General features: G+C 39.2%; 1 protein-coding gene across 3 annotated transcripts in view; it reads right to left on the reverse strand.

The window, feature by feature from the left end:
- The window catches only part of LSAMP (limbic system associated membrane protein), a 681,987-nt gene extending 668,452 nt beyond the window's left edge, over positions 1–13,535 (reverse strand). Inside the window, exon 1 of one of the 3 annotated variants that reach the window (XM_070465998.1) lies at positions 12,915–13,535. In XM_070465998.1, the coding sequence (XP_070322099.1) occupies positions 12,915–13,069 (155 nt within the window). In that variant the 5' untranslated portion in view covers positions 13,070–13,535. The remainder of the gene's footprint in view (positions 1–12,914) is intronic. The other 2 variants (XM_070465999.1, XM_070466001.1) reach the window with 2 other exon arrangements.
- Between the last annotated feature and the right edge of the window lie 10,371 nt (positions 13,536–23,906).

Below are 23,906 nucleotides of genomic sequence, written 5' to 3' on the forward strand. Positions count from 1 at the left end.
TTTAGTCTAGCATTGGGATCATATATAAAAAAAATTGACTATTTTTTAAACTATTCTTCATTTAGCTAAGATAGTATTAATTTCTACTCCATAATATACATAGAAAAAATATTATAAGACTTTACTTTCTAGGAACTCTATGATAACCAACATGTAATAGAAACAAGAAATATTAAGTATGACTTCACTTTCAAAATAATTCTAGAACTTGCATAATTATTAATTACAAATAAAATATATTAACCAAAATGAATTAAGAAAGCCAACATGTGATGCTTCTTATATACTGTATATATTCACATCCTTGATAACCTGGAAAACTTGGTTGTTTGCCATAAACTTCCCCAATCATTAGTGTACCAAATTAATTAAGTTCCTATTAGAGTGTGCTATGATCTATGTTCACAATAATATTCACATTTACACTTTGTGTATGCAAATTTTGTGTACATATAAAAGGTACATGTATGCTTTTTCTTTTTATATATAATTATAAATATATGTTGAAGAAATTAAAAATAAAAATGTGTTCAAACACATCTACACAGTACAGATTAAGTATATCTGTGACACAAATCGTTTAAGCATAACAGATTCTGTATAAACACATATTATTTTCTGAATATCTCTATTTTGTGCTGTTTCATTTTTATACAAGAATTAAGACAGTAGGATATGAAAATATTTTTGTTTCCTACACTATGACATTTATGGTTTCCCTAGTGGCTCAGTCGGTAAAGAATCCGCCTGCAATGTGGGAGACATGGGTTCAATCCCGAGGTTGGGAAGATCCCCTGGAGAAGGAAATGGCAACCCACTCTTTGTATTCTTATGTATATGCCAACACTCCTTGTTGGCAACCCAACTTCAGTATTCTTGCAGGGAGAATCCCATGGACAGAGGAGCCAGGCAGGCTACATGGGTCGCAAAGAGTCAGGCACAATTGTGACACTAACTTTCAGTTTCATGACATGTATAATACAAGAGTTTATTATTCTTTTTAATTTGAGCGTATCATCATCCCATTTATAACATCATGCATTTCATCTGATGTACTCAACCATGTTCAAAAATATAATGTCACTTTATCAGACCAACATCTTTGTTAAATAGGCAAGTAGGAATTATACCAGGAGGTTAACTATGGAAGCTAATTTCCAACTTTCTACAGACAATAGTTTTGTGGGACTAAAGTCTAAAACTCTTGATTTTCAATCTAGAATTTCTCTAATCTAGTAATCTAGTCTATATCCTATAGACTTTAGGCAGTTTCTTGTCATGGTGATAATATTAGATATTAGTTCATCAGATTAGACACCAAAGATACATGGAAGAACAAAAGTCAAAAGAGAGTCAAATAAAAATCCATTCATATGTTAAATTCATGATTTAGCAATAGAAAATGCTGATCTTAAGATATGCTCATACAATTGCATCATGAACATACAGAAGATGACAACAATCTTTGGTTATCTTAAGATGAAGATCAGCCACAAACTGGCAGCCATATGTGATTCAAACTCCATAAAATAAACAGCCCTGATGCAGTATGTTAGAATGAGATGAAGAAGCAAAAAAATTAGGAATAAGAAAACCAATTATTTTTCACAGTCAGTATTTTCACATGTATTTTGGTTACTTATGACTTAGTACTGAACTGCATCACTCTCACTGTTATCTTTTGTTTCTAGAAGGATAATGTGGCAAACAGTAACATGTCTAAAGCACAGCTTCAGAAAAGATGTTATTAACTTTCAAAAACTTCAAGATACAGACATTCAATATAGAAACACATCATCAAAGATTACAATGGGAGAAATATTAATGCATTACTGTATGAGAAGCTGGGTTGCATTTTCCCTCTGACCTAATACAAACAAAGCCCTTGTGCATTATGGCAAGATGTACAAAAGGGAATTTGGGATTATTACAAAGCCCACTGTACATTCAAGCTGGAATTTCTCCAGGAGTGAGTAATGAACCCTACACTGCAAAACTCAGGTAGGCATCATTGTTCAGTGTGAATAATTACTTTGAGTCAAATGGGTGTGAGTGTTCTGCCCCTTGCCTCATTTCACACCAAAGGAGAACAGATGAGGTGCCCAGCAATCCTGCTCCCAAATCCCCAACTTAGTCCCTGAAAGTCCATGGCCACCACTAGAGGGAGAAAGTCTCACTGGTTTCCAGAAAGTTTATCCTCTAACAGGCAGCTGCTGTGAGGCTGAGCTCTTCAGATTGTGGATATGCCTCACTTCAGGAGCACCGAGGGTCTCTTGGCTCTGTCACAAGCTGCTCCTCTATCAGAGGAAGCTGCATAATTGTCTGGGCCGTGTGACTTAAGTTTTGCAATTCTCCTAAAATACCCTTTTTGACCTTCTCTAGAAAGCTGTCCTTGAAAATAGCTGCAATGGGAAATGTTCAAAGTATTGATATTTCTAGCAAAACCCCCTAATCCACCTCACTAATGATCAGAAAACAATCAATTTCTTATTTTACTACATCTTCTTCAACTACACATCCACGATCATTCTAGGGCTGGATGATTCCACCCCTAACATAACTTGCTTCACCCATGTCTCCTCCTAATTTGTTTCTTCTTTCATAAAGCAGTATCTGCTCGGCTTGATTTATAGTATGACTATCCCTCTCTGTTCAATTCAGTGAACAAATATTTATCTGAGCACCTACGGGTTATAGGCTAAAAATACTGGAATGAAAAGGTAACGTAGATGAGACATGTGACTTTGAAGAGCTAATAGGACATTTGAAGCAAGATACAAGTGAGTATAACTTTTAAGTGTAGTAAATGCTACACTGAGATATGCATATACTGAAGTGATCCCACTTCTGGGGATACATCTGAAGGCAACAGAATTACTATCTCAAAGAGATCTCCACACTCCTGTATTCTTTTCAGTATTATTCCAAATAGCTAAGATATGGAAACAAACTAAGCATTCACTGATGTAAGCATGGATAAAGAAAGCATAAGACCTTTATACACACACAGTGGAATATTATTCAGCTGTTAAAAAAGATAAGAAAATTTTGCCCTCTGTGACAATGTGAATAAACTTGGAGGATGTTATGCTAAATGAAATAAGCTAGACAGATAAAGATAAATTCCGCATTCTTACCTACATGCAGAATCTAAGAAAGTCAAAGTCATAGAGGCAGAAAGCAGCGTGGTGATTGTGAGATGCTTGAGGGGTGGCAGAAATGGGGAGATATTAGTCAAAGGGTACAGATTTTCAGTCATAAGATGAGTAAGTCCTGGGAATCTAAAGTACAGCAAGGTGACTATGGTTTTTGTACTGTATATATGAAGTTTTCTAGGAAAGTCAATCTTTGGTGTTCTCTCTCTCTCTTTCTCTCTCTCTCACACACACACACACACAAAGATAACCATATGAGGTGATGAATGTGCCAATTAACTTGATTTTAGTCATCTTTTCACAATTGATACATATATCACATCATCTCTTTGTATACCTCAACTATATGCAATTTTGTCAACTACATCTCAGTTAAGCTGGAAGGCAGTGTATAGAGTGGCTGTTGGTGATAATAAATACGGTACTGAGGAAAATTAGGGGAAATTACCTGAAACAGACAAAACCAGAACTAACCTGGAGCCTACAAAGAGCGGCATAGATGCAACCCAACAAAGAAGTATGGGGGGGGGTGGAGAGGGGAAAGAGGTTCCAGGCAGGGAGATAATCACGAAGAAAGGAAAGAACCAGCACTGTTCGCGCACACTAGCGTGCTCAAGGGCACCAACTGAAAGTGGTTCTGAATCAGTGGACACAGTGAGGTAGCAGGTCGTGGAGCATTATCCAGGCCAAGGAGCTCTGATGTTATGTTGTGAATAATGAAAAGCCTTTGAAGGATCTAGGGACATTTCTAGATTAATACTGAAAGACAATAGGCTTGGGCTAGTCAGTTGAGCTCAGATCCATGGTTCTGCCAACTATCTGGAGTCTGGAAAGTCTAAGTAGACTAAAGATGTAATCCAGTAAGGTTACCTATGGCAAGGAGAAGCAAGTAGTGTCATTCCTACTTCATTGCAGACCTTTGTCTTCATCTTTACCCCACAAAGCTGGACCAAGTTTATGATCCTGAACTTATAAAGCAAAAGAATAAAAAGATCAGGTTCAGCATTCTGAGATGAATCTCTGTGTCACCCCTTGTTACAACAGCTTTGACACAGAGCTTCAGTTCTAGAGATTACATCCTCCTCTTTTACTCCTTGAGCAAGTTACTTATCTTGGCAATATGTCTGGAGAATATCCCTTATCACTGAGGACTCCTTCCTGTTCAAGCCAGTGTTTAAGCCAAGGACTCTTGTTGCTTTCCTGAGCCTCAGTCTAGAGACTAGGTCTCTACTAGGAGCTGAGAGACCTCCCTGTAACACTGCCTGCAGCTGGCGGGGGGTGGACTCACTGAAAGCTGCTGGCCTACTATTTTCCCCTTACTGTGTGCTCTGCCCTTCTCTTGGTGTTCCATGTTGCACCTCCCTTGGCTCTGCCACTTACCAGGTAAGAAAGCTTCATGAGACCTTGTCCTCATGCCACACCAGAAACTCCCCAGGCAGCTGCAGCAGGGCATAAGTGCCTGCAGTGCCTCCACCATCCCCAGAGGTAGGTCTAGATCTATTTCTAGTTCCTCCCAGTTTATCACCATCAGTCCCAACTATTAGCCCAGAGTAACTTTTGTGCAAATTAGAAAAAAACAAAATAAAAGATCTACCTTCACTGAAAGAATCTGATAGAAGTATCAGTGTCTTCAAAGAAAGGAGAGCCTGCCAACTGAGATCACAACCTTATTGCAGCCATCGTAGTTGAGTCAACAAGAGGGACAAATCGTAGGAAACTTAAACCAAGCGAAAGGTCATAAGTGGCCGTTAGAAGGTAGTAGAGCCTAGGAACCCAGGAGAAGTACTGGGCCAAAGAACTTTCAGATAAGAAAGAAATCAGGTAAGAATTAAAATAAGAATTCTGAGTAACAGGTAGGGGTATCAGAAGCTGGAAGGAAAGGATTAAAAGCAAAAGGAAATAAAAGTTGTTGAGGACAGGAGATCTCTGCAGTTTCCACCAAATATAAGAATAGCTTTGAGAATATGATATAATGGAGGCTGCACAAAAAGAAAATCCATCTGGCTCAGATAGACAGCAAACATGGGAAAGATGCATTTCCTGAAAAGCCCCTCCTTGGTCAGCACTACCTGGATGATCTTCTACAGATAAGTTCAGTTTCGATATGCAGGGCTGAGAAAGTGAAGAGAGGAAAGTAAGAAGAGAGAGAAAGGGTGGTGAGAAGAGAGAAGGGTGGGGCAATAATAGAGAAGAAAGGAGGCAAGGGGAGGGGAAGGGAAGGACAGGGAGAGGAGGAAAGAGAGGGCAGAATCGGGGAAGGAAGGGAAAGAGAAAGAGATGTTTTAACAATTTTTAGAGGGGCAACAATGGCATATCATGGTATAGCAAGAAAACAATTTCAGGGGTACTGTGGAATAAAGAACTCTGAAATGAGAAATAAGAGACATCTATTCTAGTTCTCAAATAGTCACTCAAATCTTTGGACAACCAACTAAATTTTCCTCTTCTCAGTTATATCACTTTAAAAGGAGATGGTAGCCTGCCTAATCTCCAAGGCCTTTCCCAGTCTAAATTTCTACAAATTTACCCACAGTAATTAACAAACTCTGAAGCAATGTGTTTTCTTCTGAAAGGTTAATCACTCATTAACTTGAGATTATGTTTTGATTACAGGTGACTACAGAAATGTGTTCACTCATCCTGCACTCCTGATACCAAGCTCTTCTATACTCTAAGATACACATGACTTTAAAGGGCTTGAAAAGAATTGATACAACATCTTAAAGCAAATGGCCAACTTTCTATTTTTATAGGAATACAAATAAAAAGCTTAGTTTATAGTTTTCCAATTTTATAAAAGTTATTTCCTACTGTGAATATAATGATAAAATTTTATTAAGAGATTACATTTTATACCATTTTATGGTTTACAAAACACTTGGATACATAGTATCTCATTTGATCATAAGAATAGCTTATATAGTAGGTCAAGTAAGTGTCAGTTACACACATTTAATAGATCTGACTATTTCAAGATGTTTAGATCTTGGTCTTCTGACTACAGTTGGCCCTCTGTATCCACGGATTCTGCATCCACAGATTCAACCAACTGAAGATTGAAAATATTTGGAAGAAAAATTCCAGAAAGTTCCAAAAAAGCAAAGCTTGAATTTGCCAGGGCACTGGCAACTATTTACATAGCATTTACATTTTATTTACAGCTATTTACATAGCATTTACATAACATTAGGTATTACAAGTAATCCAGAGATGACTTAAAGTATACTGAGGCATGTGCGCATGTTACATGCAAATACAATGCTGTTTTATATAAGGGACTTGAGCACCTGCAGATTTTGGTATAGAAGGGGTTCTTGGAATGAATCCTCACAGATATCATGGGACAACTCTACTTTCTGAACATTCTAAACTTATACCCTTGATAAAAATTCTTTATCTTTGACATAAACACTTGCCTATTAGTTTCAGGTCGACTGATCACCATGTAAAGTTGAGATGAATTCTACAAACATCTAGCTATTATTTTGTAAATCATATTTGCAGCAAACATGACAACAGAAGTACACAGAAGTAAGCCTATTTGAATAAGACCAAAGACATTTTCCTTGACTAAATAAAGTCTTTTTTCTACCATTAAAAAAAAAAATCTAAAACCATTTTGTATCTTTGTGTCTTGGCTAACGTAAATGAAAGAGAGTACACAAGACAACAGGATGTGAAAAATCAAGCTTTAATGCTATTTTAGGAGATGTTATATAAATTGAATCCATATTAAAATAAAATCACTCTATTTTACATGACACTGTAGGGATGAGATTGTGTGGTAAAGAAATGGATCTTTGATGATCTCTTTCCTCTCTCTCAATTGATTTTGTACATCTATGCTGTTGAAATATTTCCCAGACTGCACACATGACTATACTTTTTCCTACATATCTAGAGAGTGCTGCCCTGAACATGGTCTGTAAAAGATTTTTCAACCAGTAAAGCAGTAGTTCTCAACTCTGTACATATCAGAATCATTTTTTAAATACCTACACCCAAGCCCTATCTCAAACTAATTCAATCAGGATTTCAGAGAGTAGGGAATATGTGGCTTCATTCTTTTTAAAAAGGTTTCCAGTAGAATGTAATGTTCAGCCACAGTTATGAACTCTGTGCAGCACCATTTCTCCAACTCTAATGTGCTTATGAATCACTTGGGATCTTGTTAAATGCAGATTCTGATTTAGTAGGCCTGGGACAGGCTCTGAGATTTTGGAATTTAGCAAGTGACTATCAGATACTGAAGATGCTCATCTACAGAAGACACATGTAGCAGCCAGAGTTCTCAAAGTGTGACCCAGTCCTGCAGCATCAGCACCATCTGAGTACTTGCTAGGAATGCAGACTTCAGCCCCGACCAGATACCTACTGAAATCAGAAACTCTGAAGATGGGGGCCAGGTAGTCTGTGTTTTTAATGAGCACTCCAGGTAATTTGGGCTTCCCTGGAGGCTCAGCTGGTAAAGAATCTGCCTGCAATGCAGGAGACCTGGGTTCAATCCTTAGATTGGGAAGATCCCCTGGAAAAGGCAACAGCAGCCCACTCCAGTATTCTGGCCTGGAGAATTCCATGGACTGTATAGTCATGGAGTCTGACTCACAAAGAGTCAGACACAACTGAGCGACTTTCACTTTTTCACTTTCCAGGTAATTTGGATACACCTTCAAGTTTGAGAAACATTGGTCTAAAAAAGAGTTCCCTAGAGTCTAAACAACTGGCTACATATGGTTAGAGAACAACTGACACTTTTTTGCTTTATGTAGCAGTTTACTATTTACCAAACTAAACTACTTTATCTCTTGTGGGGTCTTTAAAACAACCCTATAGAGTAACTAAAACAGGTAATCTTGTCATTTTATAAATGAAACCAGCAACTGGTTTTTAAGCATCTCTTAAAGAATATTTAAGAGATGTTCTCAAAGTCATGTAGCATACAAGGATAGATCCAAAATTATAGGCCAGCACTCCTGAGTCATACAAAATAACAGGAAGGATATTCACAGAAGAGCAAGACCAATGGTCATAAGGGTACCTAAAAGGGTAGGCTCTGCTGGGCTCTGGTGATGACAGCAAGGGGTGCCAGAACACATTCAGGAAACCTCCTATCATGTGAGTCAGACATTGGTACTTGGAGCTCTCAGAGGCCACACTAACACACCAATTCTTTTTTTGCCTGAGTTTGTTATGTCCACATAATGCCCACCAGCTTCAAGAAACACAAATGTTTAACCCTCACCAACTGATTTAGTAGATGAGTCAGTCATCTTTGGTTGTTCACACCACAGTTCTAAGAATAATTCATTCAAAGTCAAAGTGCACAGGACAATTAGCTTAATATGGGTTGCATGTATGTGTTTCATACTTACAGAAACACAAATTACCACAGTTTGTATTTGTCACATGAGATTTGCTGCTGTGTTCCTCAGGACATAAATGAACAGTAAATGATATAAATGCATAAACATCTTTAATAATGTATATGATATGCTATATTCTTAGACAACAAATATTCACCTTCATTATTTACTAAATATATTTGATAGAGGACTTAATGAGCAAAATGGTCAGTCCTTAAAGTATCAGTAATAACCTATAAATTTTGATTACCGTTAGTGAGTTAGCTACAGAAAAAGAAAACTTTCTCAAACTCGCCCTGTAGAAACATAAAGTTTGTTTTCAAATAATGAATAATTATAAGTGGTAGAAAAATCCCATATTGTGTCAGGAGTTTGTTTGATTGTTGACAGTTTCTTTGTGAATGTAGGCGTGCCAGATGCTTTATAGAAGAGAAGCCATTTTCCCCTTGAAATTTGCACAAAATTTTTACATTTTGCTGTCAAATAATCACATCTTTTGAATGTTTCTTCTTTTCTTTTCTTTTAGTGTAGAAACAAACAAGGAATTAAAGATCAAGAATTTTGAAAAACTAAACATTTAACTATTTTAAACATAGATACTTAGTTTCTTATACCTAACACTTACTAGGTACATTTACATTTAAATGGAAAAAATCTTATCACCATAGAAGGTATTATAATATCCCGAAAGCATCAAATAGGGTCAGAATAGTGAAATAAATGCAACTTCAATACCCCCAATTTTAAACATTTAAAGTCACAACACTAATGTGTACCCTCTGCATCTCACCATACATGTACTGAGGGAATATGTTCAGATATGCATATATGTCATTTCTACAAAGTTACCTTATGGGCAGATATATTGGAATTAACTATTTTTATAATTATCTTTCCAGACATATGCTGCTAACATTGAAAATACTGTTTGTGGGACTGTTAAAAATGAAATTTTAAAGGTCAGATTGGAACATTATTTCCACTCTTCCTTTACTTTATCAAAACGTCTGCCTGGTTTCAACCTGCCAAGATTTATCAGGAAGTGAATCCCTACAGAAGCCTGAGTACAAAGAGGAGGGTTGGAAGGACCAGGGCTAGAAGCTCATCCAGTAATCGATGAACTCTTCCACTTGTGGGTAGTGGTAGTGAGGTGGCTTCAGAAAAGCAACCAAGACTTCCCCCCAATGGACATGAGTCTGAGCAAACTCTGGGGGACGGTGAAAAGGACAGGGAAGCCTGGCATGCTGCAGTCCATGGGGTCGCAAAGAAGCGGACACGACTGAGAGACTTAACAATAACAACAAGGTCAGGTGGGTACATATGCCTTATACTTTACTGCACAAACCAATGTCAGTGCAGATTCTGGTCCAGTAGGATTTAGGAAGGCAGCCCAGGTGCTGCTGCTTCTGCCACTGGTCTGTGACACTCACTCTGATCCTTTGCCTTTGAGATGGAAGTAGGTGCTGTGGTTTCCTTTCATTCTACAGACTCCTATAGAGGCACTCAGAAAGATCTACAATTCCTTCTGGGAAACAACAGGGTTAGGCGGGTATACATGAAATTCTTTCTCTTTCCAACTAGTTTTGTCACCTTCATTCTACAGTCTTTCTTTTATCTTTTACAAAAGATAGAAATTAGAGAACAAGACACCAAGACTCGTATATGCTCTCCTATCAAGACACACATTTATATCAAAGACCATGATTATACAAAAATAGGCATCAATTACCCCCCAAAAAAGACTTGTTCGTGGAAGTAAGGCAGTGAAGGTAGATGTTTTAGGGACAGTCAGCCAAGCTCCTGTCACTGGACCACCAGAATTACAAACCTCCCTTGTCTTCTGTTGCCATTTCAGATCATTCAGGGCCACAGACTCACTAAGAGAGGACTTTTTTCCCTTTGCCATTTCACTTTCTCTGTGCCAAACATCTACTGTGGCTTCCAATGAATCAAGTTCTCCTTCCTCTCCTCCCCTGGAAGCTCATGCTCCCAGTAAAATGTCACAAATAAAGTGGAAGCAAGCCTTTCCCAGGCTAGACTTGTAAACAGAAAGCAAGAGTGCCTTTCTTCAGCAGGAAACTGACCCACAAAGCTTACTGGACTCAGTTAAAGAGATTGAGAAGAAGGTCAGCTAAGAAAACAAAAGGAACTCTCTCCATAGTTACTTCTGATAGAGCTCCACAAACCCAAAAATAAAGCCTTGTCCAAGGCAAAGGAAATAAAAAAGAGGGCATGTTAGGTGAGGTCTGGGAAATTAATGGGCTCTCTCAGGTGACTTCTTTACATGCACTGTTTGAATACCTTCTCTCTCCCAGGGAATAACTGCTTCTATATTTATTCTCTGTTCTCACAATCTACCATTTCCACATTGCAATGTCTACTAAAGTGTAGTGATTAAAGAAAACTCTATTTCTTTTGAGACACAGAAGTATGTACATATCATATATAGAGATTTATATAGTGAGACTGCCTCTCATAGACAGATTTGTATGCATACAGTGCACAAAAATATAAGAATTCCTTTTTTCCTTCTAAATTAGCATTGACATGCTTATCTAACTCTTTGATGACTGTAGCTTAAGACATAGGTGACGCTGAATTACAAAGACATTGCAAAGTTCATGGACACATAAATAAAAACTTATACACCACTTTTCCCACACTCATATAATCAGTGAAAACAAATCTTTCTAAAAATAGCATAAATTTACAGAGAATGCTTCACTTGTAAAGGGTTAATGATGTTAGGGATCTAGCAGTTAAGGTGGCATGCTTATGTGTTTGCAAAAACATTTTCTGCATTATGTCCATATCCCTTTGCAAACAGATAAATTACTCTATAAATCTTATTACTCCGTGTGGACAAATCACACTTGCAGGTTTTACAGGGCTGGAGAGCTGGAAGGGAAAATATGTTTTGGATAGTAGGATCTTTGGGATTCATAATCACGTAGTGCTCAGGAAACGAAGAAAGGGATACTTACACATTAGGATTTTCTTAGTTTTTATACTCCACAGCAACACACACACACACAACACAACATGCACAACATACACATTCCTCTCTAACAAGGCGAGCGATCCCAAAGCAGGACACCGTGACAGCCAACCAAATTTATTTCTGAGGAAAGGAAGGAAAACTTTGCTGCTGTAGGCAGCTCTGCTACAGAACTGCTCCCTGATGCCCCAGGGTTTATGCACTATCAGCTCCTTGCACACAGATTAGAGGCTTCTTTTTCTATAGGGTACTACTTTTTATTGCCACACCAAGCAATATTAGCCAGCCAGACAGACTGACACTAGGTCATTTCATTTGGATGAAATGAGATTTTAAAGGATCTCCAAGGAGAACATTTTCTTTCATTCTTTTTTTTTTTTTTAATGTTTTTAGTATCTGGTAGAAATTCAAGGAAAGCTATAAAAAGGGACAAGGGATATATGCAGTGGATAGAGAGGGGAAAGAGAGAGAAAAAAATGCAGGAAAACAGGCTAGGAGCTCTTTAGAAACAGAATTATGGCTAGGTTCCATCCGAGTTTCTCCAGCTCTCTGTCCCTTGTAGGGGTCAAACTCCAAGGACTTGGGATTCTTCCTTTACAAATTTCAATCCGAAATTATATTTCAGAGTTTGGCAGAACTGCATAGAGATGAGATGTTGAGGTCAATAATCAATTTGAAATATCCATTTTATGCCAGGTTAATTATTTCCTAACCTCTGTGCTTAAGACTCCTATTCTTAAATAATAGAAATTTGGCAAGTTCCTTTTTTTCTCCTCTTCATTCTTGTGTTGATGTCTATTCATATACCAGAGAAAAGGCTCAGTTACTAACCAAAGTTCTAAAGATTGATTTACCGCCCTCCATGTCAATTAGAAGATCCTTAGGAAAAGTCTCCTAACCAAACTACTGCTGGGGCAGAGTGAGAGCCGTTATGTACAAACGCACACGCACATACACACAGACACCACGGAGAATGCAATACTGTGTACACTCTAAAAGCCAGAACCAACAACTCTTCTTTCTCAATTAAGGAACCCTAACAAAAGTCTTGAGCAAACCATCTCCAATCACAAAAGCAAGAATACCGCCCTCGTGTCACTAATACCATAGATGAAGTTACGCCTTCTCAGAGAAACAAGATCAGAAGAACCAAACAACATTTAATCAACCCTGCTGGTCCTAGAGAGGGACCAGAATCCCCTTGAGATTTGCTGGCAGCTATTTCGACCCGACCGTAAAAGGCGCACGAAAGCGCGCGCGCGCGCACACACACACATACACACACACACACACACACGCACCCCCCACAAGCCTGCAGCATCAGGAGCTGGAGTTCACGGAGAACACACGCCCAAAGACACACTTACGCGCCGCAGGAAAGTTGCCCGAAAGCCCTACCTGAGGATGGCCGTGTCCCCCTGCCTCACGGTGATGTTGTCGGTGCCTCGGTTAAAATCCACGCTGCGGACGGGCAGTCCTGTGGGAAGAAGGCAGAGCAATCTCAGTAGGACCAGAGGCAACTGTTTCCGATCAGGCTGAACTCTGGCGACCATGGTGGCCACGCCGAGGTGCGGGGTCGGGGCTACTCTGGAGGGTGTGTGTGCGCGCGCTGCTCGCCGAGCGGGCTTTAGCAACCGAGGGCTTTCATCCACGGCAGAGGCGGGACGCGCTCTGCCAATCTGCGGTCCTTTCCACTTTGCCTCTCTCTTTCCCTCGGTCAGTCTCTTCTCCCTCTAAGACTTCACAAAGCCCTCATAAAACCCGAGCTGAGGTGGGAAAAAGTCAAAGCCACACAATTTTAAAGGTGAGAGTACAAATATAAAACCCTCCAGAAAAGATGGAGAGAAGGCGGCAAAAAGGAAGGTGGTCTGTTCTCTCTGGCTGGATGCGCCTTGGCCAGCGTCGGCGCAGAGCTTCTTCCCTCCGTAACCCACTTTCCCGGGCGGGCAGGCACGGGAGCCGGTACCCAGCCTGCCAGCGAGTGTAAAGAAAGCCTCACAACAGCGGCAGTAGCCGGGAGGCTCCCTCCGCCCCCTCCTCCCCTTCCTGTTTCTCCTTCCAGTCCCTCCCTCCCCGCCTCGCTCGGCACCTCCCCGCCCCCCGCGGTTTCACAGCCCCTCCGCCTCCCTCAGCGTGGCCCCTCGCTTTGCACAACTGCCCGCTTCAGCTGCAGCCAGCCTCAATGAAAGCCTGGTGCGCCTTTGGGTTGTCAGGACAACAGCTCCATCTGAGGCCTGGCTGATTTCCTTAAGAAGAGGGGATGGAGCTTGGAGGTACTGTGCAAGAGAAAGGGGAGAAGGAGAGGGACTCGAGCTATACAAGACTAGGAGAAAGAGTCCAGGGAAGGAGAGGCGAAGAGTGGAGAAGGAAGGAAAAGGGACAGGGGAAGGAGAGAGCGTCTGGAGAAGGCAAAGCTTGACAGATGGAGGGAGGGAAACAGAGAAGGGCAGGGAAGCCTGAGGGGTGGAGGGAGACCGCTGCTGAGAGATGGGATGAGGAATGCAAAACAGAAGAAACTTGACGGTGGAGTCTGAAGATTAACAGCCAAAGTGGATTTCAAAACTAAATATTCCTGGCAACTGACTTTTCATGCTCACATCTGTTCATTCTTTCCTCTCTCCTGCACTGTCTTTCATAGGATTAAGAAGGTTTATTTTCTCTCCTTCCTTTATCCCTTCCCCCTCTTGGAGCCCCCTTATGAAAGATGGATTGGACACAATGCTGGTATTGAGTTTCCTGGAGTGTGAATGCTTGGTTTGTCTTTTCCAAGTGCCAGCCTCAGCAGCTGATCCCTGATCCCTCACTCTCCAGGAAACCCTTACTCAGTCCCACACGTGAGGAATGGTACTAAGGATTATTGTTTCAGGGCCACGTTGCTGTGGCTTCCCAAGTTTTTCCTGGTGCTTGCTTCTCAAAATGTCCGTAGGCAAGGAAGGAGATTTGTGCTTCAGAAAGCTTGTCACTTACAGGGTATCACCAGGGCCACATCCAGCACTCCAGTGAATGGAAGATAGCTTACCATCATTTGTCATTCCTTCTACTCCATGAGGCAATCCAAGTGATAAGGGCCAGAAGGAGCCTACAGTGTTAGTCACTCGTGATAGCCCCAAACTATTAGCATCTCCCTCAGTACCCATGCTGAGCATAAAAGATGGAAATGTACCAACCAAAACTTGTTTCCTTTTAGTTTTATTTATTCAAATAGTTTTTTTTTTTTATTAGTTGGAGGCTAATTACTTTACATCATTACAGTAGTTTTTGTTATACATTGAAATGAATTAGCCATGGATTTACATGTATTCCCCATCCCAGTCCCCCCTCCCACCTCCCTCTCCACCCTATCCCTCTGGGTCTTCCCAGTGCACCAGGCCCGAGCACTTGTCTCATGTACCCAACCTGGGCTGGTGATCTGTTTCACCCTAGATAATATACATGTTTCAATGCTGTTCTCTTGAAACATCCCACCCTCGCCTTCTCCCAGAGTCCACAAGTCTGTTCTATACATCTGAGTCTCTTTTTCTGTTTTGCATATAGTGTTATCGTTACCATCTTTCTAAAGTCCATATATATGTGTTAGTATATTGTAATGGTCTTTATCTACAGTGTGGAGATTTATTCAAATAGTTAAGGCATTCACATGGTGCCAAAATCAAGTGGTACAGAATGCTGTAGAGTGAGATGAAGTTATCTGTCCCATCCATGTCTTTAGACAATCCATTTCTCCTATTTGGAGGCAACAAAAATTTCCAGGTCCTTATATAACTTTCCATGTACATACAAGTAAATGCACAAATGCACAAATATACACATACACATTCATATATTATGCTTACTCCTCTTATTTACACAAATGATTAGTCAAGAATACTTGAAACAAAAGACATATGTTTAGGAATCCTTATCAAACTCCACTAAAATACAAGTCTGTGGAGGTGCTTACTGTGCTGACACCTGCCTTGTCCCCCTAGACCATTCAAAGAATTTATCTGCTATATTTTATCAACTGAAAAGTAGATTCATTCTTATGGATTATGTGAGGAAAGGAAGGAAAACCTTTTGCTTTTGTAAGAAAACAACTTGTGAAGGACTAAAATCCAAACGGGCACAAATTCAAGATTGACGGAGTTCAATTAATTTTGTTTCTACTATGCATTAAATTTATGTAAATCAAGTTTTCCTATATTAAGGATAATAAAGAGTCCCAGGTAATAAACCAGTGATGTTTTACCACTAATTTGGAACTGAGCTATTTAAAACTTGAAAGCCACTTTGCCAAGGCAAAAAAAATTGTTAAGCCAAGTACAGGTTGAACAACAAAACCCATAATCCTGTGGTTCCCAATATCAATGGGAAATGAGCTTCAAGTGCCAAATGCAGATGGAAGGATTACATAACTCTATGCCAAGAGTGCAAGGAAAAGAGTACCAACCCCATGCACTGCTGCCAACAACCTGCATCATCTGTGGCAGGATGCTTCTGAGTTTTCAGAGACAAAGTGTTGGCTGACACAAGTGTTTAGATATAACATTTCTTTGAGTGGGTGGTGTTTGTCCCATGTTAGGGAGAAGAAAGACACAGAGGACTGGAGCTTCTAGAACATCTCTTTCCATTAATGGCGATAGGTAAATGATGTGACCCTGCAAGGAGAACTATCAATAGATACTGAGGGGAAGGATCAGATGTATTAAGGGTATGAAAATTCTCTTGCATCAGCGGACTACACTTTGAATAAAGAAAGGAGTTTTTTCCAGGGTAGGCGAAAGTGTGGTGGGGTGGTAGTATATCACTTGCAGAAGATGCCTAGACATGAGTGTTGACCTGTTTATACCAGTAATCTCAAGTTATTTATAAAACTTGTTGAGACCTATGACAATGAATAAAGGTTAACATATTGGGGTGCAAAATAACTCACACCAAAGTAGTTGGAATGTGGACTCTGTAGCAGATCAATCAGATCTGGAGTTCATCTCTCTAATCACTTTGAGAAAAAGATGTATACATTGATCGGGATTATAATCAGAATCGCAATAGATCTATGCCTAAGCAACCTGAGAGAATAAAATCCTAAGTACATATTTATATGAGGAAAAATCATATAATGCAGTTATTAAACTTTTTAATACTTTCAAGAGATAAAGTTCATTTCTTGACAACTTTTATTGAATTAAATTGACTTACCGTGTGCACTGGAAGTAAAATACAAAAAGAGGACAATATATTTTTTTAATAGATTTTTTTATATGGGCCATTTTTAAAGTCTTCATTGAATTTGTTACAATACTGCTTTTGTTTTGTATTTTAGTCTTTTGGCGATGAGGCATGTGGGATCTTAGAGCCCTGACCAAGGATTGAACCCACACGGCTTGCACTGGAAGGTAAAGTCTTAGCCAGGAGGCCTCTAGGGAAGTCGCAACATTTTAAAATTTCTCTAGTTTAGGTAATTTGATAATTTAGATATTTGATAATTCAGATTGAATTTCTAAACAATATCAAAATCATGAAGTTTATTATGTAAGTTTTTTTAATATTTATCATTTATGTCCAGGTGGCACTTCAAATACAGTTTTCTAACGCAACCCTTGGCCTTAGCAGGAACATTCTATAATTAATGAGTATAAGAGAAAAGAATGATTGAGTGTCCAAGCCCACTCAGGTGGTTAATCTCATCATTTTCACAATAATAAATCTATTTGTGGATATACTATAAACTTCTGTTTCAACCTTATGTTCTCTCAGAGTCCTTCCCCTTTGCATTCCCTCATGAATGCCTTCTGGTTTTCTGTCTTCTGTGATCTCTCACTGAGATCTAATAGATTCTAACAAATCTGATGGTCTATATACAGTGATCTCCTCCTAATGGTCACTCCCCCACATCTACTCCAATATTAATTCCTCTGCTCGCTTTCCTTAGAAACGCCTAGTAGGAAACACATAGGTGAGTTACTGAAAATTTATGCAAGCTACTTTTCTTCAAACTACTATATACATTCTTCCAAGAGGGCTGGCAAAAATGAACATTCTTTCAGGTTATTTGTGAAGCAAGTATGGTGTTAGCCATGTGAAATAGCCATCATCACCCAAGTAAGATGATCTTAACTACTACTTTAAAATAACATAGTGCCTTACTTACAGAAAAAGGCTTTAGAAGATTCTGGCACTCTCTAGGGACAAGTGCTGCAGCAAAAACAAAAACTGGCTAATGTCTGAGAACCCTAAGAAGCATGAAAGGTTTATTCTTCTGTTCAGCTTTGTAAGGTAATAGGCTCACAAAGAAATCCAGATGCAGACTGGAATGTACAACTAATTTAGCTACATTGGTTGCATTTTATGCTAAACATGTCTATAATATTATTAATACGCCACTCCACATTTCTACAGTTGTAAAGTCTTAATCATAATAACGGCATGCCTGTGCTTTACTTACATATGTGGAATTAGCATTTCCATATGAACTGGAAATGCAGAATTGTTCATACTTCTCCTTAGGATTCCTGCTCTGACATCCTCAATGATTTCATCATAATTTAACCATATTCAAGTATCTTGGTTTATGCTCATAAGCATGGCACTATCTTGTGTGAATTTCCTTCAGAATGTGGCTCCTTTGAATACAATAGCTTCATTTGCATGTGTCTCTGTGCCTAACAAAATCAATCAGCTTCGAGTCAGTTAAATATTTTTCAAATCTTTACTATAGAACCCTCAGTAGTTAGAGCATTCAAGCCATGTTCTGCACAATTAAAAATCGTTCTTTCATGGTTTGCTTTTAGCTCATGCCTTTGTGGTTCATTTGTCTTCTGCTTCTTTGTGCACCCATTCTCTTTTGGTAGGTATAAGCGCTTAGATCTGTCCAAGTTTGCACAAGGTCTTGGAGATTCTTGAGCAGCTCTTTGGGTCCTTCCCCACCAACAAACTATCTTTCATAGATAAGCGATTACTAATAGACACATACTCACTAGCCCTTGGACCTTCCTCTTTTTGAGACTGCCCACTCTGCCACCATGCACAAGGAGGTGGCAGTTGCCAAGTAAATCTGCATCTGCTCTTTTTGATCTACCCCTCACATGGGAAGAGCACTGCAACATCTGGAAAGATAGTGGTAGCAGCACCTTCAATACAGCAAGAAGTTAGTAGAAGCAGGTAACCAGGCAATCATATCCTCTATTTGTGGTTGTGGCAATGACTAGATTCCTACAACCAGACAATAGGTCAAGGAGAAATGAGGAAGAGTGGAGGCAGGTGTGTAACCCCATATACTGACATGTCCAGTATGTTTATGATCCATTCATTCACTCAATACACTTTTATTAACATGGTAGTGAATCAAGAGAGACCAAGACTCTGTTTTCATAGAACTTTCATAGAACTTACATCCTTGATGCAGAGACAGACACTAAACAAGTAAATACATATTAATGTTATATTGGAGAATAAATGCTATGGACAAAAATATTTGTGATAGAGAGAAAATGACATGAAGGTGTGGTGAGGGGAACATACATCCTGAAATGTAAGGAGGCAGCCATGCCCAATCAGCTAAAATGCCTTTCTCAATAAAAGAAATGGCATGTGCAAAGGCCCTGAGGCAAGAATGGGTACCTCATATACCAGGAACCAAAACAAGAATAATAAACTGGCCTGCACTTTGTGTGTATGTTATGGGAGATAGCTGGAAAAGCAGATGAGGTTAGAAATTGAGGACAGAGCATCCTGAAGAGATTCCAAGGTGAGAAATTTAGGTTTTTGTTCCAATGACTTGATTGATCAGTAAAAAGATTTTAAGGAAGGGGTCATCATGACTGGATTTACATTTTAGAAAGATTGCTCTGAATACCATATGGACAAAGGACTTTAGAAGGACAATAATGGAAGCAAGGAGACAAACAAGAAAATCTTAGTCATCCAGTGTCAGTTGGCTTGGGTGAGGATAGAAATAAGAATGGAGAGAAGGTTGAGTTAACCAGGTTTGCTCATGATGATAAGACTCGCCCCAGTAGGCCATGTTCTATCACAAGTGATCAACAGTTTCCACATACCAGCCTTCTCTGTTGCTGTGCTAGAGCAGTTTTGGTGTTCCCTTGCAGGAAGCTGCCACTCATCTGATAAGAACTTACAGAATACCAAGCAGACTGTCATTTATACCAAATAGAGAAAAAAATAAAATAAACAAAAACTGTGCCCCAGTTGGTGCTTTTCTTCAGATATAAACTTTACTTCCCCTTTATATGGTTATTAGATGTTAATTGTCAGTGTAAGAAAATATTTTGTTACAGATTAAGAAGTGCCTAACAAGATAAGCAGACACTATTAAATTGCTAAACTTTGCTAAATATTCTCTTCCATACCTAATATCTCTATTTATTTAGCAGGCAATAGCTATCCTGCTGAATCTAAATGGAATGCCTAGTTAAATATCTCGAGGCTGTAAATCATGTAAATAACACTAATATGTTTTCTCAAGAGTTTACTGACAATATTGAGCTGCAGGGCAAATCTAGTGTTAGGGCACTACATTATTCAAAGGGTCCCAGAAGTTTGCCTACTTAAAGGTATCTTTCTTTACTATCTGTAAACCACATTATCAGCCCTTTTGCTTTTAGTAGTGAAGGTAGGAGCACTGCTTCTATGAGAAGAAGAGGATTCACAAGATGTGTCTCATCAGTCGTGTTATTGTGTACCAAACAGTTCATTAAAATAATCAATATTTTTGAGGTCTACCATATGGCAGGCACTGTGCTAAGCTCTGGGGGAAATAATAATGTCCAAAATTGACTCTCTGCCCTAATGCAATCTGATGAAGAGTATGCCACTGAAGGGCTTCCCTGGTGGCTCAGTGGTAAAGAACCCACTTGCCAATGCAGGTTTGATCCCTGGGTCAGGAAGATTTTCTGGAGAAGGAAATGGCAACCCACTCTAGCATGCTTGCCTGGAAAACTCCCATAGACAGAGAAGCCTGGTGAGCTACAGTCTATGGGGTCGCAAAGAATCGTACATGACTTAGCAACTAAAAAACAACAATGCCACTGAAAGCCCCTCCTAGAGCAGGGCCAAACATGATCACTGTACAATGATAAAGCAGGCCTTTCTAATCCATTCTCCACTAGAAAGAAGGACCAAAATTAGTCACCACCTATGCCCAGTCCTTTCTGGTGCTGAGAAATAATGCAAAATAGTAAAATTCAGAGTTCTTATCTTCACAAACCCAGGAACTCAAACCCAAGATGAAGAAGGAAAGTGAGTACACATTGAACAGAGAATAATACGGATCAGTGAGTAATTGAGAACTACGTTATAAGACAGCAGAATCTCAACACAATGGTGGTTCAGAAAAGGTGATCAAGAAGGAGGCTTCCTGGAGAAAAATTGGTATTTTAAGTAATCTTTGGCACACATGTAAGAGGCGGGTGGAGGAAGGCCACATCTATGCAGGGCTATGAGAACACACATAAAACAAAGAATGGAAGTGGAGGAAGACTTATCTGACTAGCAAGGACAAGGAAAGAGAGAAGGTTGGAGGAGACACTGAATCAGGAAGAGTTCTGAATGTCTGAGTGAAGATTCACACCTCACCTTATCAGCTACTACTTAGAAGCCTACTTTAGATTGTAGAGGAGTGAGATGAGATACTGATATCTTCGGGAGGTTATTTTGGCAATGGGAAATTAGAGGTCAGAAGGAAGATGAAGTAGAGAAACTAGACAGGAGACTAACAAAGTTGTTAGTGTCATGATGAGAAAGGGATTACTGATTATATAGATTATTGCTCTTTAATAATGATGAGGGATGAACTCCTTCCCTTAGAGACTTTACAGTAGTGGGAAAGGTAAGTTGTAGGAAAGTATGTGGGGGTAGAGATAGAAAAAAAGTTAGAACAAAAAAAGACTGGTTTTTTTTTGTAAGTTGGGGTCAGTAAGGGCCTTGACAGACATGATAATGAGCGTGGCTTTATTCTATATGCAAAGAAGAGCCATTAAAAGCTTTGAGTAAGCGAGTGACATAATCAGACCTGCGCTTTAAAAAGATGACTAACTGGCAAAGGAGTCAAAGACAGATTGGAACAAGCCAAAGTCAGGAAGACCAGCTATAAAGTTCCTGAAATAAGACAGGCAAGAGATGATAAAAGCAGGCCACAAGGCAACAGCAGTAGAGAGAGGGAAAAGGGTGACGATTTTCAGAGGAAGTTCACAGGGCACTGATAGGATTTGCCAACTGTTTGGTTATGGAGGTTGAAAAAGGACAGGCAAAATATTCTTCTACTTTTTGTTGTTGTTGTTGGAAATCCATGCTGATACCATGGGAAAGTTGAGTTAAGCTAGTTTGGGAGAAAATTTAGAAATTCTACTTTTAGACTTCTGGATTGGTTCCTAAACTGGTACTCAAATAGCCTATACCTCCAGATGGACATGCTTAGGAAGTTGTCACAAGAATGACATTCTTCGCAAAGAGAGCTCTCTCTGAGTTCTGTAATAAACTAAGCCCCCAAATCAAGATCCTCCCCACATATTTTTATTTCTTTTCTTTCTTTTTCTCCTAACTCAAATATGCAAATTTAGCACTGAGTAAGTAACATTTTCTAATAATATGAATCTCATTTTGATTTTTGAAAACATGTACACATAGCAGCTAACTGATTCTGTTTCAAAAAGAAATATAATCTGAACTTGTCTCCCTCTGCTGGTGGCACATTGAGGTATCATGGGTCGTTTTAAACCAGAGTAATACTAGAAAGAAAAATATCCAATAATAATTTGAAATGCACAAATCTGGGACTTTGTGGTCCACAATGCATAGTGACACACATAATTTTATGCTTTATTTTCACTGCAACCCTGTGAGATACATAGTACAAGTATTATTACACCACTTGTCAGAAAACACTTTCAGACTGCAAGCCATTAAGCTCTCATATGAAATTAGAGATATTAAAGGAAAATCAGGAAGTATATGTAATTAAAATAATTGCATAATGTTATAGCTGCAAAAGGCCCAGAAGATCTTCTTGCACAGTCCCCCCATTTTGCAGCTGAAAGAAACTTATTAGAATTTACATGGTTATTTAGGATCACTGAGATTAGTATTCAGACAGCACAGCTCTCAAAAAGTGCTCTATCTATTGTACCATGCTGCCTGACTAATAATGTCAGGATGTTAATCCTTTACATCATAGCTGAAACATGTACACAAGTAGATGAGATTAGAAATGCCTATTTCTCTAAGGCCAGATGCACATTGTATCCGAGCAATCCACAGCTATGTTAAACTTATAAGCAAGTAAGAAACAAAAACAAAAGTAATGTCCATCAGTTGGATAAACAGATAGTAAGGCAAAGACCAATCCTCAATTAGCTATTTCAATAGATTTCTGCTCAGTCCAGTCTGGGGCTCTAGAGCCATAGGCAAGGCTTGAGATGAATTTTTAGGGATGCCAGAATATCATAGATTGTCAGCAGAAGAATTGGAGTGTAGTTCCTTACCCAATAACTTCCTGGGGCATTCTTTTCTTCTTCTTTATATGTCCTCAATAAACAGTCTACCACAGTTCTCTGGCTATTCACCTGACAGCATACTTTCTAAACTTATCTCCATTCTTAATGGATATTCCCATACTCTCTTGGCAGAAAAGACAAAAGCTAATTAAGATAATTTATACCTGTGCATAAGTGACTGGTAAATTCCAAACTCTGAAGGAATATTGTACAATAGGAGCTTCCCAAACCCAATTAATCTCTAATAGGTGAAACATGTAGAAAAGATATTTTTGAATGGGAGAGTACTTTCATCACTCTTTATTTCTTATTGGCAAGAGATAATGACCTTTGGGCCAAAACTGTGAAAGTACCTTAAGAGATCTAAAATTAAAATTAAAAACATAATCCACATGATCTTTACTCACTAAATCATAATATCTCTCCACACAGGAAAAAAAAACCTTAGACCATTGTGCCTATTATGCATCTGGTCTCATCACTTCATGGCAAATAGATGGGGAAACAATGGAAACAGTGACAGACTTTATTTTTGGGGGCTCCAAAATCACTGCAGATGGTGACTGCACCCATGAAATTAAAAGATGCTTGCTCCTTGGAAGAAAAGTTATGACCAACCTAATAGCATACTAAAAAGCAGAGACATTACTTTATCAACAAAGGTCCATCTAGTCAAAGTTATGGTTTTTCCAGTGGTATGTATGGATGTGAGAGTTGGACTATAAAGAAAGCAGAGCAGCAAAGAATTGATGCTTTTGAACTGTGGTGTTGGAGAAGACTCTTGAGAGTCCCTTGGACTGCAAGGAGTTCCAACCAGTTTATTCTAAAAGAAATCAGTCCTGACTATTCATTGGAAGGACTGATGCTGAAACTCCAAAACTTTGGCCACCTGATGGGAAGAACT

The sequence above is a fragment of the Odocoileus virginianus genome, chromosome 4 (genome assembly GCF_023699985.2).
Source record: "Odocoileus virginianus isolate 20LAN1187 ecotype Illinois chromosome 4, Ovbor_1.2, whole genome shotgun sequence".
NCBI lineage: Eukaryota > Metazoa > Chordata > Mammalia > Artiodactyla > Cervidae > Odocoileus > Odocoileus virginianus.